We start from the raw sequence: 17457 nt of genomic DNA on the forward strand, positions 1-17457 counted from the left end.
TAAAGCCTTCTGCCATCTTTTTTTTTTTTTTTTGATGTTTGTGGTACAGCAAAACAGACCTCACAAAAGCAGTTAATATTCATTATTAGTAGGGTGAAATATGTATAATTTAAAACTAAACAGACAGCTGAACCAAGACAGCACCCCATACTGTGTTGGGGATTGAACCCAAGGTCTCCTGCATGCCAAGAAAGTGTTCTACATACAATTTTCTTTCTTTCTTTTTTTTTTTTTTTTTCTTTTTGGTCTTTTTGAGACAGGATCTCCCTGTAGCCCCAGCTCTCCTAGAACTATGTAGACCAGGCTAGCCTTGAACTCACAGAGATCTGCCTGTCTGCCTACCTCTGCCTCCCAAATGCTGGGATTAAAAGTGTGCGCCTACACGCCCGGCCAAGTCTTTTTTTTTTTTTTTTTTTACTTTTATTTTTGTTTTATGTGTATGCGTGTATTGCCTGCACGTAAATAAGTGCACCGTGTCGTGCAATGCCCGCGGAGGGCAGAAGAGGCTGTCGGATGCCCAGGCCTGGAGTTACAGACAGTTGCTGGCTGCCGTGTGGGTGCTGGGATTCGAACCCGGGTCTTCTCCAAGAACCACCAGTGTTCTTAACCGCTGAGCCTTCTTCTCTCCAGCCCTCTGAAGTCTAATTTTTTAAACACTTGATTTAAGCATATCAAGCACTGAACATTTTGTGAGATGCAGCATTAGATGGCGCTCATGACTAAGGAAAGCCTGAGCCCCGCCACTGGCACCGAAAAGGCCAGTTCTGACAGGCAATTCTGGCACCAAGGTCAGGTCACTTTCCTAGGTCTCAATTTCCTCATCTGAGAAGTGGGGGTGGGAAAGGACCCGAGAGCCTTTCCACCAGACCGTCTCTTTCCGCCTACAGTGGTCGGGGTGGGGCAGATCCTCGGTCTTTGAAGTAGCCGCTCGGAAGGTACCGCAGGGAAAGTGCACTGGAGGCGCTGGTGACCCAGGGCTTCGGGGACAAAAGACCGCTTTCGGTGCCACCGCGGCCCGCACAGAGAGGGCCGCCGCGGGGCAGAACCTTCAACCACGTGGTGCCGGCGCGACTAACAGGATCACCTAAAACAAGTCGGCCTGGAAGAAGACGCGGCTTCCACAGAAGGCTGAGGCAGGCGCTCCCGGGATGCCACGGCTCCGCACCAGCTCAGCGCGGACCCAGGTCTCTCGGTGCCCGGGGCTGGACTCAACCCCCGAGGAGCAGTACTGCAGGTCACGTGAGGCCGCCGCTGCCGCCTCTCCGGCTGCTCGGGCGGACGCCGCAGGCCACGTCATGTGGGCTGTTTCATCCACGCCGGGGGGACCTTCCCTACCGCGGACATAGAGAACAACCCATTACGTCGTGCGTGGTCATCTCAGGACAAGGAGACCACTTGACGCACGTGGACGGCTGTCCCGTGACCGGAAGGCGGCGGTCTCCTCCAGCCGCTGCCCTCCCCCCGAGGATTCCGATGGTCTCGCCCAGCCCCGCCCCCTCAGGCCCGCTACGGGACTGCCGTGCGCTCCCGTGGGGCGCGGAGTCTCGGGGCCGGCGCCGCAGGGGACGTAGGGCTCGTCGGAGCTTCCTTTGCTGCACCATTTCGTGGACGCCGGGGCCGAGGATACGATGGCGGGAGTCTGCCGCGGGCTGTTCTGCGCCGTCACCTGCCTGGCTGCGCTCTGTGTGGTGTGGGCCACAGAGGTTTCAAACGTGACCACGACCCTAGCGCCCACCCAGCCGGCCGCGACGACGCTGACGCCCGCCTCGCCGTCCACGCTGCCAGGTGGGCGCCGGCCCGTGCTCCCTCCCTCCCGCGCCTGGCCGCGGCCACCCGACTCCCGCAACATGGCGGCCCGGCCCGCGTGGGGAGCGGAAAGCGGCGGGCGACCGCCGAGGCCTCCGGGCCGCTCTCCGCGCTGCCTGCCCCAGCCCTTCTAGAAGCGCCTCGAGACTCCTGGCAGCCGAGGAGGACGCGGGACGCGGCTTCCTTCCGCAGTGGCAGCTGGGGAGTTGGGGGTGTTGAGGCTACCAAACTTCCCTCTCCCGGTGGCTACCGGCTTATCCCCGCAGGGCCTCTCTCGGCTGAAGGCTTCTCCGGAAGTTGGGGGGGGGGGAAACTTAGATCAATTAGCGCCGCCTCCCGCGAGGCTGGAAATTAAGAAACGGAGTCGCTGGTAATTCGATCGCCTTGGTATTGCAGATAGGTTGGGCTCAGACCGAGGCTCGAGTTTGGCTAGCGAAAAGTTGAATTGCGTGCAGAGTGCAGAGGAAGCCGAGTACCACGCCTGTGCCCAGTGCTTGGCAGTTACTCCCAGTACCCGAGGCGAAACTGGAAGATGGAGAGATACCCCCCCACCCCCTCCCGGGTGTGAGTAGGGTGTGGAGTGGATTGAAACCCGCTCTGGATTCGCTAAACCCCATCAAGGAGCGCGCTCTGGTTAGACTCCAGAATGACTAAGGCGCACACAAATTTTAAAGCTAAAATTGACATAGGCCGTGACAGCACAAGAGACAGGATGAGGAATTTGAGGTAATAAGGTGGAAAAACGGGATGTTTAAACGTGATTGGCTATTGTGCCGGCGAAGGAGGCCCTGGGCTGCCATGCAGGATTGCGCAAGTGAATGGCTTTAACTAGCGTTTTCCTCGTTCTCATCTTACTAAGATTTATTAGTAATAAAAGATTGTGAACTTGATAATACATCTTGTTAGCGTCAGAAAGAGGGCAAAGTTCACATATCCTTAGAACATTCTAAATGAGGAAAATTTCAGGACAGTGCTTGGAATTTCTGCTACACTTTAAGATGATAAAGCAAAATATTTTTGTCTTCTGCTTACTTGACAGACCCCTCAGAATTGCAATGGGTTGTGTTCTTTTGGTTTTAACTGCTTTTGCATAATTGGGATGCCTGCAGAGGAGATGTTTGTGTTTTCTGGAAATTATAGAAGAATAAGCTGCAGTCTGAAACGGTGTCAAATAGCATCCTTATGCTACACCCGTCATCCACCCGGAGAGATTTTAAATAGCATAAAATCTGGATGGAAAACTACCTTGTGAACACCCTGGTCCACTATACGTCTTTTTAAAAAATAAATAAGAATTGGGATTCATTGCTTCTGCTGAACTATTCGTTGAGGGGAAAGCAGGCGAGAACGTTGTAAGCATCTAGTTTCTAGGGGGAGAAAATGAATCCAGCTCGATTCTATTAAGTCCATTCTTTTGTTCAGACATCAAATTGTAGTTAGCCATCTGAGTTTCTGAACTATTTGACTTAACAGCGTATTGTCAGAAACCTTGCTAACCTATGAGACACATTTGACCCTTTTCAGATGTGTTTTTCCCTCTGTGGAGAACCCTGTGAAGAGTGCATCATTCATGCGTAGTGACCGGGAAAGTGGTTTTCGGAATGGCGCTGTCAGTTGGAATTTGTTATCTGTACTCTATTACTGTTTAGAATTTCATTTGTTGGAGGGGGCAGTGATTTTTTTTTTATGTGTTTCTGACAACAAAAAACTTAAATGCCTAGGATACCTTTCAGTCTTGGGAAGGGTTGTTTGATAGGCACCTCAAGGTACTGAGCGAGCCTACTGGCTTTTTTTTTTTTAATGTTTATCATTTCATAGTTCAATATTGGAATTTCTTTTCCCTTTTATTACCTTTCTTTGGGGGGGGGGCATGGTGCAGGAGTATGTGGACAGGAGTGGAGGTTAGAAGATAACTTTGAGGATTTCTTCTTTTGCTGCGGTTCCATCTCAGATCATCAGCCTTTACATGCTGAACCATTGGAATTTCTTAGTAAATAAAGCTTTAACATTTCTCTGAATTAGTGATTCTGCAAAAAAGATGTAGAACAAACTGAAATGAAATACCAGATCAGTGATTCCATACATTTCCCCCCAGAAACTTGTGAAAGCCACGACAGCTGTTTCTCCTGTGCTAATGTTACCATTGGTAATGCTACTAAGTGCTCTTGGACGGAATGCCAAGGTAAGAAACAGAGTTCTGCAGTTTAAAAAAGTAAAACTGTTTGATTATAGCATATTTTAAGATTTATTTTTTATTTGTATATGAGGGGGATGGCATGTGGGTGTCAGTGCTGGTGCCTGTAGAGGCCAGAGCCTGTAACTGGAGCTGGAATTACAGGTGGTTTTTAGCCACCTAACATGGTGGGTGCCAGGAATTGAACTCAGATCCTCTGAGCTATCTCGCTAGCCCTGGTATTACAGTGGTTAAATAACAAAACTACAGTGTATTAACTATTTGAAAATTTCTGTCGAATATTGAAGATATTATTTATTTTGTAAAACAAATGCTTTTAAAGCACTGGTTGTTTAACACTCCCCCTGGAAATCTCCCCTCCTTCTAACCCTTTGAATTTCTTAAACTTGACTACTAAGGCTTATTAGTAGCTTGCTTTTATTTATTTTTGAGACAGGGTCTCACTCTGTAAACCTAAAGAGAGATTTTATTGTAAGGATTAAAGTGTGCTGGGATTAGCTGTGAAACTTAAGTTGTGTAACTTTCCTTTGGAAACTGTTATTTAGTTTTGCCAGGTGAACTGTAAAGAGACCTTGCGGAACTTCAGTTGAATGTTCGCTTAGATATAAGGGGAGGGATAAAGGGAGAGTTGACTCTTAACTATGCTTTTGTTAAAGGTAGTTAACTTTGTGAACATTTGAAGGATAAGTACTAGAAGTTAATTGAAATGTCAGATTTTTCTTAGAATTATGGCATTACAATAAAATTACTCTGTTCTCTTGAGGTAAGGTGATTGCAATTTTTCCCTATCAGCACAACAGTCTGTTAGGGATGCTTTTGTTTTTTTGTTTTAGTTTTGGTTTGGTTTGGTTTACATCCCTGGAAGTACAGAAAACTATAGTTTTGTTTTTTCAATAAAGACAGAACTATCACACATAAAGTTCAAAATGCTCTTTAAAACTAAAGTATTAACTTTTTGTGATGTTTGTCATTGTGATATAAAGTGGAACTTAAGGGTGGCAGTGTGTAGCAGTTGTTGAGGCTTGGAGATTGATTAAGTACCCTAAGAATTTGTTAGAGAAGGCTCTCCCTTTACTCCAAGTCTGCCCATTCTGGAAGACTATTTTAGAAAGTAGAGACAACTAAGCTGGGTGTGGCAATCCCAGTATCAGAGGGAGGGGGTGGGAGGGGGTAGGTAGGACAGCTACATCAGGGAGATCAAGAGCCTGGGCCCTACTGCCAGGAACTCTCCTGTTTTGTTTGTTAAGACTTTAAAAGATCCTGACTACATCTCACTAACTTGTAGATTTTTACTGTTTATCTGTTCGGTATATTCAGATGGATTTTAAAAGGATAAAATTGGGGCTACTTGCATTATCTCCAAGACATTGGGAGAATAGCACTTTTGTTGCTCCTCATACTGTTGTTGTTGTTTTTTTTTTTTAAATACACAAGGTCTCACTGTGTAGCTGAAGCTGGTTCTCCTGCCTCGGTTTCCAGAGTGCTGGGAGTGGTGTATACCACCAAGCATGGTACCTGGCTTATAACTTCTGAAGTATTCTTTGGGTTGGGTTGGGTTTTTTAGCACTGTCCTGGGGCTTAGTGGAAAAGTCAAAGGTAATATAAGTAATTGGTGTTCTTTGTCTTTTTTTTTTTCCCCCTAACAGATAAGAGTTACTGTTCAAGTAATTTAACATTGAACTGTACCCTGGTGAACAACACTAACTTCTGTTCTGGTAAGTTTTCACATTAGCTGCTGGTGAAAGTGATTCCAGAGGAGTGGGATCATTTTTTACCTCAAAGTATGTTTCAGCCTTTTGAAGCATCACTATCATTTTAAATTTTTAAACATTTAGATATTAGTAACATTCATATTGATAAGAAAGATGATAATTTAAATCTTGATTTCATGATTTAGCTATAAGATGCTATAAATATAATTTCCTGCTTTAAATTTTTTTTCAAGCTGTGTGCTAATGTTTAGTACCCACCTTTATTGTATTTTACATGCTTACCAACCTTGTTCTCTCACATTCTGGGTTATGGTATTGGTGGTTATCATGTTTTAGTTCCAGTATAGTTTGTGTTATGGCTAAATAAACTGGTCCTTCCTCCTCTCCCCTCCTGTCCTTCATGCTCTTCCCTTTTTCCCTCCATTCCTTCCTTCCCTCACTCATGTTGCTCCTATTGGCCTCAAGTTCTGTATCTCACTGTAGTAGCTGAGAATGCCCTTGAACTCTAGATCCTTCCTGTCTCTTAACCTCTCAAGTTCTGGGATACAGGACTGAGCTACCATGCCCAGCTTACAACTGGTTTTTCAAATGTTATAAGTTAATGGGAACATCAAACTCCAATTTGGTATGAAGATAATTGAATAGACTAAAAGATGTTTGTAGAAAGTGTCAGTAACCATTGAAGACTACTCTTTTTTTTTTTTTTTTAATATATAATTTTATATTTTGGTTTTTTGAGACAGCATCTCACTATGTAGCCCTAGCTGATCTGGAACTCACTGTGCAGACCAGGCGACCAGGCTAACCCTGAACTCACAGAACTCCACCTGCCTCTGCCTCCTGAGTGCTAGAATTAAAGGCATGTCCCACCACACCAGGCTTGACTATTCAGTTTTGATAGGGCTTTCCCCATCCCGTTGCAAACTTTCAAGAAACTCATTACTGTTAGATTAATTTTACCCTGTGTAGAGTGCATAATTCTGGTTAAGTCATATGTGAACAAATATTTTTAATAGTTACTTAGGTATATTTTAGAAAAAATGCTAACAGACCTTTTTTAGTTTCCTAAATTGCTTGGAGATAAGAGTAGGTAAAAATTTTTAATGTTGAGTTAAAGAAAATTTAAGTAATGCGGTAGTGTATTTGATGATACAGGCTTAGTTCTGAGCATTGAAAGCCATAACTCCCAAACTTCTCAATTACAATTAAGCAAATTTCTCAAGCAAAAGAAATTTAGGCTAGAATCCAGCTAGAAGTGTAGAGTAGCATTTTTACAACCATCAGGGACTCGGCCTCCTTGTAGGTTGTCTTTCTGAAATTACTCAGATAGCCTTGGCCTTACTGTCATGGGTGTTCGTGTTACATTGATTTTTTTTTTTTTTTTTTTTTTCCCCTCCCCTTGCCAGCCAGAAGGGAAAGAGAAAGCACAAACGGATATGCCTTGTACATGATTGTTAGAAACTACATACGGTTAATAAGTTGTGAGAGAGACTAAGAATGTCTTAGGGGAAGCCAGATGCTACTAAAAATTGATGGCTCCATTTCTAAGGAAGGGGAAGTTGTTATTAGGAGGTGTGGGTGACTTATCTCTTCCAAAGGTGGTGCTTATGTGTGATACTATGAATAGTAGTCCAGCGATTGAAGATTGAGAAACTGTTGTACATTTATTTTAGACAGCAATAACGTGTACCTTTCTTTTCTAATAGTGCCTACTACCACTCCAGTGCCAACCAATTCTACAGGTAATACAAATTAATGGACTCTTTTCTCTTTTATAACTTTAAGCCCTCTTGATAGCTTTTTAGTTAAAAGTTGTTGGTATCGTTTTTAAAGATTAGCAAACTTAATCTGATTTTGGATCACAGAGATTACTTAAATGTATACTATTCGTGACAGTGCACATAACTCCAATGTTTCACAGTCAGGCACATTTGAATTGTTTTTTTCCATCTTACTGCACAGTGGTATACACTTTACTCTTTGTGCTTATGGTTGTACGGTTAGGTCATTTCACTGATGCAGTGACCATCCTGCAGTAGTATTTGTTAACTTCTGATAACTGTGATTAAAGCACAGTCCCTAGAGAGAGAACATGATTATTTAAGGCACCATACTGATTGCTTTTCAGAAGAATTTGTGGTTTTCAATTTAGTCAACTGGAGAAAGTATTCATTCCATTCCCAATCTACTAATTCAGTAGAAATTTGCTCTTTACACATACTGAGTCATCTATTCCAGGACGAGTACCAGGCCATATGATGAGAATGTAGGGGCATAAATAAGCTAATATTTTATTGCTGTGTTTATGAAGTCAGTGTATACTGTGTGTTGGGAAATTTGTAGGTAGGGTATGTGTTAAGTGGGACAGAGATGTGCTGATAGCCTGTGGGAGATAGTGACTGACTGAATAACACTGGAAAATATATTGAGAACTTCCCAGATAGAGCAAGATGATCCACACATACAGAGGAGCTAGGAGAGAACAGTGAGGTTTTAAGAAGTATCCTTAATGGTGGATTGTGGTGTATGCTTTTAAACCCAGCACTTGAGTCAGAGGCAGGTGGATCTCTGAGTTTGAGACCAGCTTGGTCTACATAGTAAGTCCCAGCCAGCTGGGGCTACAGGGAGACCCTATCTCAAAGAAAAAGGAAGTCCTCTGATTTCAAAACATGTGCTGTGTCATGGAGGTGCTGGCTCACATAGACACTATAAATGACATGCATATAGAGGACTTAGATGTTATCTTGAAAGGTTTTAAGTTGGTGGGTCATATGTCCAGACTTCTATTTTTATTAAAATACAGAGTGCAGAGTAGATTAGAAGACCAAAATGATCTTGACATCAGCTGCAAGGGAGGTACTCATGTTGTAGAAACCTGCAAATGCTACCAGATTTATTTTGAGTGGATTGTTAAATGATATGCTCATCTTTAGTACTTGTTAGAAATCATTGAAGAAGATGGTAAAAGTTGGTGAAAGCAGTTGTGTTGGGAGAAAACTAATTCCAAAAGGTGGGACATAAGCAGAGAGAAATTCCCTCAGCCATCATGGGTTTGATTTTAATTTCCTCTCTATCATGAGTCCAATTTTTAAAATTTTTTGCCTTGTATATCAAGACGGAGTCTCCCTGTAGCCGCAACTGGCCTAGAACTCAACAGAGATCTGCCTGCCTTTGCCTCCCAACTGCTGGGATTAAAGGTGTGTGCCTGGCTTAATGTCTGTTTCTTAATGTAGTTCTCTACTTTCACCTTGTGTTCATGAGCCATGGCCTTCTTGATCCCTTAAGTGGAAGATGCCCTCAGAAAATGGATCAGAAACCTTAGGTGGTCTCTTTCCATGGCTTGTACATTGCTGACTAAAGATGAGAATTTGAATTTATGTAGAAAGGGGTTCAGTGAAGTTAATTATAGTAGCTTCCCTCAGTACAAATAACATCAGTAACAGTGTAATGATCAAATGCCTGAACTACAGTGAGATGTTTAAGATAGATTCAAGTGGAAGACAAATTGGGGTTAAGCATGTAGTATTGATTTAGTTTTTGTTACATGACTGGAAGTAGTGTGTTATTCTATTTATTACTAACAGTTTTTATAACTTAAGAGGGTTTAATGAACATACAGTAAGAGTTATATTTAGTAAAGTAGTACCTTATTTTGAAAATACTGGCAACATAATACTATTTTCAAAACAAAATTGTACAAATGTTTTACCTATTTATATAAAGAATTAGTGGGACTGGAGAGATTGCTCAGTGGTTAAGAGCACTGACTGCTCTTACAGAGAACCTGGGTTTAATTCCCAGCACCTACATGATGGCTAACAACTGTCTGTAACTCCAGTTCCAGGGGATCCAGCACCCTCTTCTGACCTCCATAGGCATCACACAACATGGGTGTGCTTACATACATGCAGGCAATACACTCTTACACATAAAAATAATACATTTTTCAAAGAAAGTTATTAATTCCAAGTTATAAGTTCTATTCTCTAGAAAAATCAAAGCATACTTTAGAAAGTAACATGTTGGATACTTGGGAAGTTAGAAATTTACAGTTTTTAAATACATTTTGTTTTCATTCCAGCTAAATCCACAACTCCGTCTTCATCTCCTACCCCCACACCCACTGCTGTCACCTCAGGTAAAGAACTTTGGTACTAATATAGGATGGTCCCATGTAGCATTGCCTTTTTCTAGCTCTGACTTCAGGTTCATTTTGTTTTATTCATGAATAACTGTGGGCTGAAACTCACCTCCTAATCTAGAGAGTCATCATGGTAAGCTGTTTAAACTCTGCTTTGAGTCTTCTAGTTCTAATGTGTAATCACAATTGGCCTGACACTTCAGATAGAAGTGTTGTTTTCCTAAAACCTTTTCCTAAAAGAACTTACATGTGAAATCTGATTTGTACTACCAGTTAAACTTGCTTGGGTGCTGAGGAGTCTCCTACGTTTTGCAATTCCTCTGGCTTCTACTGCCTTTGGTTTCAGGGATGCCATTCCTTCTTCACAAAAAGAAATATAAGCAATTGCAGTGAATTTTGTTTTGAAGTTGGTCAACTTTTATACACATACCAGAACCAGGGTTTAGTATTCTACTTAAGACTAAATTAAAAATTTATTTTAAATTTTATTAAAATGGATGTTACTTAGTTATATATAGCCCTTTTAAAAATTCCTCTTGAAACATTTTACTCTTTGAGAAGAAACTGTAGTTTTTAATGTTCTTTTTCCTTGAAATTTGGTAATAACTTTCTCATACAAAAGTAATTGACAGTAGTATTTAGACACTTTTAATAATGAGTTACTTTGTAGAAATTCTAGTTTTCATATTTTCCTTAGGACTTCATAGTGCTTTCTCATAATGCAAATTTAAATGAAAAGAGACTACTTAATATATTTTTAATTATGTCTTATTTCCAATTATAAATTGAAAGTAACCTAAGGTTATTTTTGTAACTTAAAAAATTGCAACTGAATTACCTAATATATCTAATAAAACCCAAATGCCATAAAGTTTTAACACAAATATTAATATTTACTATAGCAATTAACCAAAAGTAAATTAACAATTATTCTGTTTTAGAAGGTCTTGATAAATTGCAGAGGTATAATTTGTTTGCCAGAAAAATCCGTATTATTCTCAGATTTGAAACATTCTAGTGTATTGCCCAGTTTATCCTTGGACAGGGGAAAGAATGGTATCGATAAATGGTTATTTTCTTAATTAGGGAGAAATTCTAGTTATAAAGACAGGAGAAGATCTTTTATAGAATTTACTCATGGAAAAATAGATGCCTAGATGAGTCTTGAAATTATCATGAGATTTACTGACGGTTATTTATTTTATCATATCAGGTGCAGCAAATACCACTTTGACTCCAACCTCACAACCTGAGCGGAAATCTACCTTTGATGCAGCCAGCTTCATTGGAGGAATTGTCCTTGTCTTGGGTGTGCAGGCTGTAATTTTCTTCCTCTACAAATTCTGCAAATCTAAAGAACGAAATTACCACACTCTGTAAACAGACCCATTAAATTAATGAGGACTGGCAATTCATTTGTGTAACTCACTGAAACCAAAATATTACCTTTCAAGATGTCCCACGTGGAAGACGCTGTTCCAGGATCTTTAACTTTCCAAAGGATGCATATAGGATACTTTGGAGTATCTTTGAAGAAAAATGAGTTAAACCATTTCACTCAACAGGAATATTTAAAATATTCTGCATGAATCCTTATGGCTGTCTTCTTTTGTTTAAAATGGCTGCTGCTGTGGGATTATGTTTCTTTCCTTGACATGCCAAATGTAACCTTTTGTAAATGATGGAAAATTGTCCTGTTCTGGCAACCTCCTGTGGCAGTTTAAATTTAGTCGTTTTAAAACCTGAAATTGCATTATTTGCATCCTAACTTAGTGGCCAGAAATGAGCAGTGTGCCAAATGAGCATCAATCAGGTTGATTTGGAACTATCATTTCAAAAGTAGATTTACCTTTAGTACTGAACTGTATCCTTAGATTAAAAATTTGTGCTTGGTAAGTTATTTTTTTCAACATTAGAAATAAGATGCCACACAGGGAACATTCCAGATTTAGAGAAATGAAACGATACATGCCATTAATATGTAACAGGTTATTGTTCATACTCATAAAGCACCTTATTGAGAAAACAGAACAGTGCCTTAAGACAGACTAAAAGTTGGCTAGAGCTTAAAGTGTGATATGTTTCACGTTAGGAGGGAGGTAAAAGGTTGGTCTGAGAGTGTAACTGTTGATGTGAGCAGTAGTAAACCTGCTTTTAGATAACATACTGTTAGTATTTAATTAAAAACATGGGTTTTTTTTTTCCAGGGCTGAGAAAAGTAGGCTAAAGAATAATTCTAAGCTGAAAACCTTCATTCACCCAACCTCCCAACATTTTTTCTTAGGGCTATTGAATGGGCATAAAATTATTTTTCCTCTCTACACACACACACACACACACACACAACACAAATCCAAATATACCTTGAAGGGATTTCTACCACACTGTCTTGAGTGGTAGCTTTACATGAGACAAGAAGGAAGTTTGAGAATCATCCATTTCTTTAAATGAGACAATCACTTTGTTTTCTAGCAGATGTGACTTATAATTTCAGAAAACCTGAGGATTTTAGATGAGATTACTCTAGATTTTTAGTAATGGTGTCCTGAATGAATACACTGTTAGTTTTGTTTCTGTTTTTCCTCTCTCCTTACCCTTTTTTTCTTTCTGTTGTTCCCTTCCTCCTCCTGCTTTCAGTTCTATAGGATAATCATGCGTACTTTTATTTCTGTAGCTTCTTGTAAGCACTCATTTCTTTTAGGTTTAGAGCATTCTCCCTTGCCTTTGACACTTTGGACTAGTTCAGAGGCTCTAATTAGTTGAAAAATGGGCTTTTTTGGTTCTAGGTCATTATTTTCGTGTTTTAGTTTCTATAGAGTAGCTGAGTTTAACACTTGGCTTGCAATGTTTTATAGTAGGAAATGACAGACTGGTTTGTTTCATAAACTGAAATTCGTTTGTATTCTTAAAATGAAAAGCTACTGGTTTCTTTCTCATTTGCTGGTACAGCTAAAATTCGTTTAACTTGCACATTTGTATATACACCTAATGTTTTCAAGTGCCTTAATTGTTTAAAATCTCTGGCTTCAAAGGTTTTTGGGGAAAGATAGGTTTACCTCACAGTTTTGTTTTCTTTAGTAATATTCTCGGTACCTCAGAATTTATAATGGTGCCATGGCTGTTTTTAGTGAGTGCTAAAATTTATTTGAAAATACAGAGGATTTCCATTCCTTGAAAGGTGGATAATTGTCATTTACCTGGATGTGAATCCTTGCCCCATATTAATGTCAAAACATGTAGCATGTTTTGTGAAATTAATTTGAAGCTTCTGTAATTTTGAGCACTGCTCTAATATAATAGGAAGTTTTTGCAAGTCTACAAATGAACTCTGAGACCGAATTCACAGCCTTGCTGACTCTTTCCCCTCTTTGTTTAGCAATTGTAGTATTTTGAGCCATTAATGATTTTTGGGTGTTTTTAATCCAGAAGGTATATAGAAACCTTTTCAGATTTTTCATCTGATTTGTTCCTGCAGATCTAGTTCTATCAGAAACCTTATTTTACCTTACTGATGTTTGTTGCACAAGCAGACTTTGCTGTACTTAGAAATTTCTATTTGAGTTCTTTAAAAGCTACAAAACTAATCTGTATCTGTACCAAACTGATTTAAAATAAATGTGTTTATTGAATTAATCTCTATTGTCACATTTTTATTATGAAATTGCTAGCAGATGGTAAGTAAACTAAGTTAATAGAGAACAGAACCTTAGAAATGATAGAAGATGGGAGAAACATGAAAAATATAATCCTGTTTTTTATTTCTGAAAGCCTATGACTTCCTGTCTTTTAAAAAATTGATTTTTAGGACAAGTATGTGGAGGTCAGAGGACAACTGGAGAGCCAGTTCCTTCCGCCTTGACCAGAGTTCCAGGGTTGGAACTGATTGTGAAGTTCACATCGCAAGTTCCTTTACCACACTAAGCCATCTCACTGGTCCATTTCCTGCCCTTTTAATTCAGAGTTCATGTGAAACGAAACTGGCTTCTGTTGAGAGTGGCAGCCCACCAAGCCACGTGCTGGCATATGAAACCTGGTTCTGTTGGATCCTGTGCAAAAAATGTCTGCATTTAATCACTTGAGTTGCACTGTGAAGAGGTTATTTAATACCCCCATGTAAGTCTGAATACCCCTAAGCATAGACTTGGTGATTTGCCTTAGAAATCATAAACTAGGTTCCATTAGTCGTATATATGGTCATTTGGTAATTATGTAAAGCCTTAAACCAAGCTTAGCTTCTTAAAACATCGAGATGAGTTATTAAGTAACACATCCCCAGTGTGGTAACACACCTTTAATCCCAAGCACTTGGGAGGCAGAGGCAGGTCGAGGTCTGAGATTGAAGCCAGCCTAGTCTATATAGTGAGTTGCAGGCCAGCTGGGGCTACGGGGAGACTGTCTCAAAACAAAACAAAAAAAAAAGATAACACAGGGTGAAATGGTTTTGTATGTTTTGACCCACTACCTGTGTTTATTATGTATGTAGATAGCCTGACTACTGGTATTTTTCAAAGGATGTCCATTAACACATTTTAGGACTGTTCTTTGTTGGTATAGCTATTAAATTCAGCTTTTTTTCTAATTTATATTTTACTTTAAATGTATAAATATTGTATTCATTATAGATGATTGCCATTCAATGTCTTTGCTTTAGAAAGTTTTTTTCTTGGATATGGAATTCAAGTTTGACATTTTTTTGCCATACATACTTGTAGGATTTTGGTCCATTGTCTTTTCACTTGAATTGTGTCATGACAAATCTGTTACTGTCTTTTGTTCTATATATGTCTGTTTTTCCTCTGTTGCTGATTTTGAGCAAATAATGGGCTGTGGTGTAGCTTTGTTTCTTGTGTTTGAGATTTATTGAGCTGCTTGGGTCTGTGGTTTTCATATTTGGAAGACTTCTAACCATTTATACTGTCCTCTCCCTTTGCCTTGCGGGGAGGGATTCCAGTTTCCAGTTACCCAGAAGCTGTTAGAAACTGATCCACAGCCCACTGATGCACTTTTTTTTTTTTTTTTTTTTTTTTTTTCTGATATCTAAATCTGCTTCTCAGTAATGTTCAGTTTATTCTAGGTAATTAGAATTGTTCTTTTAAGTTCAGTAGATTTTCTAGTATGTCTATACTTAGTTTTAATGGTAGAGTAATACCTTTTAATACCCTTATCTGAAAATGCTAACATTTTTATATTCATATTTTCTTTGTTCAAAAAATACATTTACTTTAAATTATGTGTGTGCGTGTGTAGGTATGTGCACCTGAATGCAGGTGCCAACAGAACCAGAAGAGGGTGTCAGATCCCCTGGAGCTGGAGTTACAGGCAGTTGTGAGCCACTAGATGTGGGTTCTGAGAACCAAATTCAGATCCTTTGGAAGGGCAGTATGTACTCTTTTAACTGCTGACCCATCCTCCCATTTTCTTTGTTCTGAAACAGTTAAGTGCAGCTTCAACACTTGTCTTTGACCTGCTGCCACAGGAACTATAGACATACCAGGAAATTCTACTGAGCCTAAAAGAACAATTGTAATTATCTAGTATTCCTTAATCTTGATTTTCATCTCAATTCTGGAAGTCCTCTGGTTTATGCCTGGGCTCCCTGACCCTATATTCCAAGCAGGAGGCTGGATCTTGTCTTTCAGGGATCAATTTTGTTGTTTTGTCTTACATATTAGAAAACCACTTAAATATTTTGTCCACTTTTTTAGTTTGAGAATAAATGTTGTCTCTCTTCATTTTGATGAAAAGTTCAAGATCAAGCCAGGTGTGGTCATACATTCCTGTAGTCCTACCATTTGGAAGACAGAGGTTGTAGATCAGGAGTTCAAGCCAGCTTCTACATAGTGAATGTGTCTTAGTTACTTTTCTCTTTGCTGTGACCAAATAACTGGGAGGGCAGCTCAGAGTGGAAAAGTTTATTCCAGCCCACACTTGAGATGCATTCTCTTGAAGGGGGCAGGAGGGGGAGGATGACAACAGGAACTTGTTCACATCTCAGTAGACCAAGAAGCAGAAAGGAATACAGGAATCCATTAGGCTTTCATACACTTTCTCAAAATTCTTTTATTCAGTGGACATTCAGCCCACATTTAGAATAGATCTTCCCTCCTTAATTAAACCTTTGGAAACCTCCTCAGTTCCCCAAAGAGATAGGTTCCTTTAGCAGTTCTAAAGTTTAGGTTGATGTGGTTAACCATGTTTGACACTCAAACATTACTTTTAAACCATAAATATCACCCCTGACCCCCTCATAAGCTCATGGTCAACTCGAAAAGTAAAATGAATTTTACTTCAAATGTCCCACGGTCTTAACAGTATGAACACTTCAAAATTACAGGTCTGTTCTGAGACTAAAGGCAATCTCTTTAACAATGAGCCCATAAAATCAAAACACAAATTACATACGTCTAATATACAATGGTGTAGAATAAACATTCTCATTCCAAAAGGTAGGATAATAAGGAAAGACTTGACCAAAGCAAGACCACCTGCAGGAAAAACTGCACCTCCATGCTTAGCATCTTGAGCCTTTCTCTCAGTCCATCACTCCATATCTACACCTTTCCTTGGTGGACATCCCATGGTCCGCATGGTGTGAGCCTTTGTGGGAAGACATGAACATACTCTACTCATGCCACATGAGTAGAAACAGTTACACCAAAGTTCATCCTGGAGAAGCAGTGAATTTATTTGGGTAACTTTACAGGTGCCTGGGTGACAGGTAACTGCATCACTGAGAAGTTTGCCCAAGTCTGAGCTGACTCAGGAAAGCTACAATCCTGGAGCTTTGTGCTGGATGTGCAGCTGGACAGGTTGGAGTGCCTCCCTTCTCCACAGCAATCTTTACTGCTGGTAACTTTGGGAGAGGGAGGAGCCTTGTGAATCATGTAAGTTTTGGAAACTTAACTTGAGACTTCTGAGTTTTTACTCTAGTCTTAAGGAACCTCCCTCAAGGATGAAATGGATCAAGTTGGAACTTGAGTCTTAAGGAGCCTCCTCTCCAGGATTGAAATACTTCAAGTTAAATTTCCAGTCTAAATTTCCTCTCTGAGATTGAGGCCAGCCTGGTCTATATAGCCATTTCCAGGCCATCTAGAGCTACAGGGAGACCCTGTCTCAAAAAACAAAACAATAAATACAAAATTAGCTAAGTCTTAAGGAACCTTCCTCCAGGATGGAATGTTTGAACTGGGAGGAAATTGCTTCCTAACACACCTCCCATACCCAGGGATTTTGTTCTATTTAGCTTTAACTGTCATCTTGACAGCATAGAATCTAACCTGAAAAATGAATCTCAGTTGAGAGATTTCCCAGATGTAACTGGCTTGTGGGTATGTCTTTGGGTCTTGTCTTGATAATTGATGTAGGAGAGCGCAGCCCACTGTGGGTGGCACCATTCCTTGGGCAGGTAGTCTTGAGCTATACAAAAAAGCTTGATAAGCATGTGCCTAAGCAAGCTAGCAAGCAGCGTTCCTCCATGGTTTCTGCTTCAGGTTCCTGCCTTGACTTCCTTCCGTGGTACTAACTGATCTTAAAAGTATAAACCAAATAAATCCTTTCTTCCTCTAAGCTGCTTTTGGTCTGAGTGTTTTATCACAGCAACAGAA

The 17457-nt window shown here is 40.3% G+C and overlaps 1 protein-coding gene across 1 annotated transcript; it reads left to right on the plus strand.

Moving 5' to 3' along the window:
• Nucleotides 1-1501: 1501 nt before the first annotated feature.
• On the plus strand, nt 1502-13486 carry Cd164 (CD164 molecule). The gene is made up of 6 exons (XM_008852432.3): nt 1502-1785; nt 3902-3988; nt 5647-5715; nt 7419-7454; nt 9794-9850; nt 11067-13486. Exons 1-6 carry the CDS (start codon nt 1629-1631, stop codon nt 11231-11233), a joined length of 573 nt encoding a protein of 190 aa, XP_008850654.1. The 5' UTR covers nt 1502-1628; the 3' UTR covers nt 11234-13486.
• The last annotated feature ends 3971 nt before the right edge of the window (nt 13487-17457 follow it).

Source organism: Nannospalax galili, unplaced genomic scaffold (genome assembly GCF_000622305.1).
Source record: "Nannospalax galili isolate Female #2095 unplaced genomic scaffold, S.galili_v1.0 scaffold646, whole genome shotgun sequence".
In the NCBI taxonomy this organism is placed as follows: Eukaryota; Metazoa; Chordata; class Mammalia; order Rodentia; family Spalacidae; genus Nannospalax; species Nannospalax galili.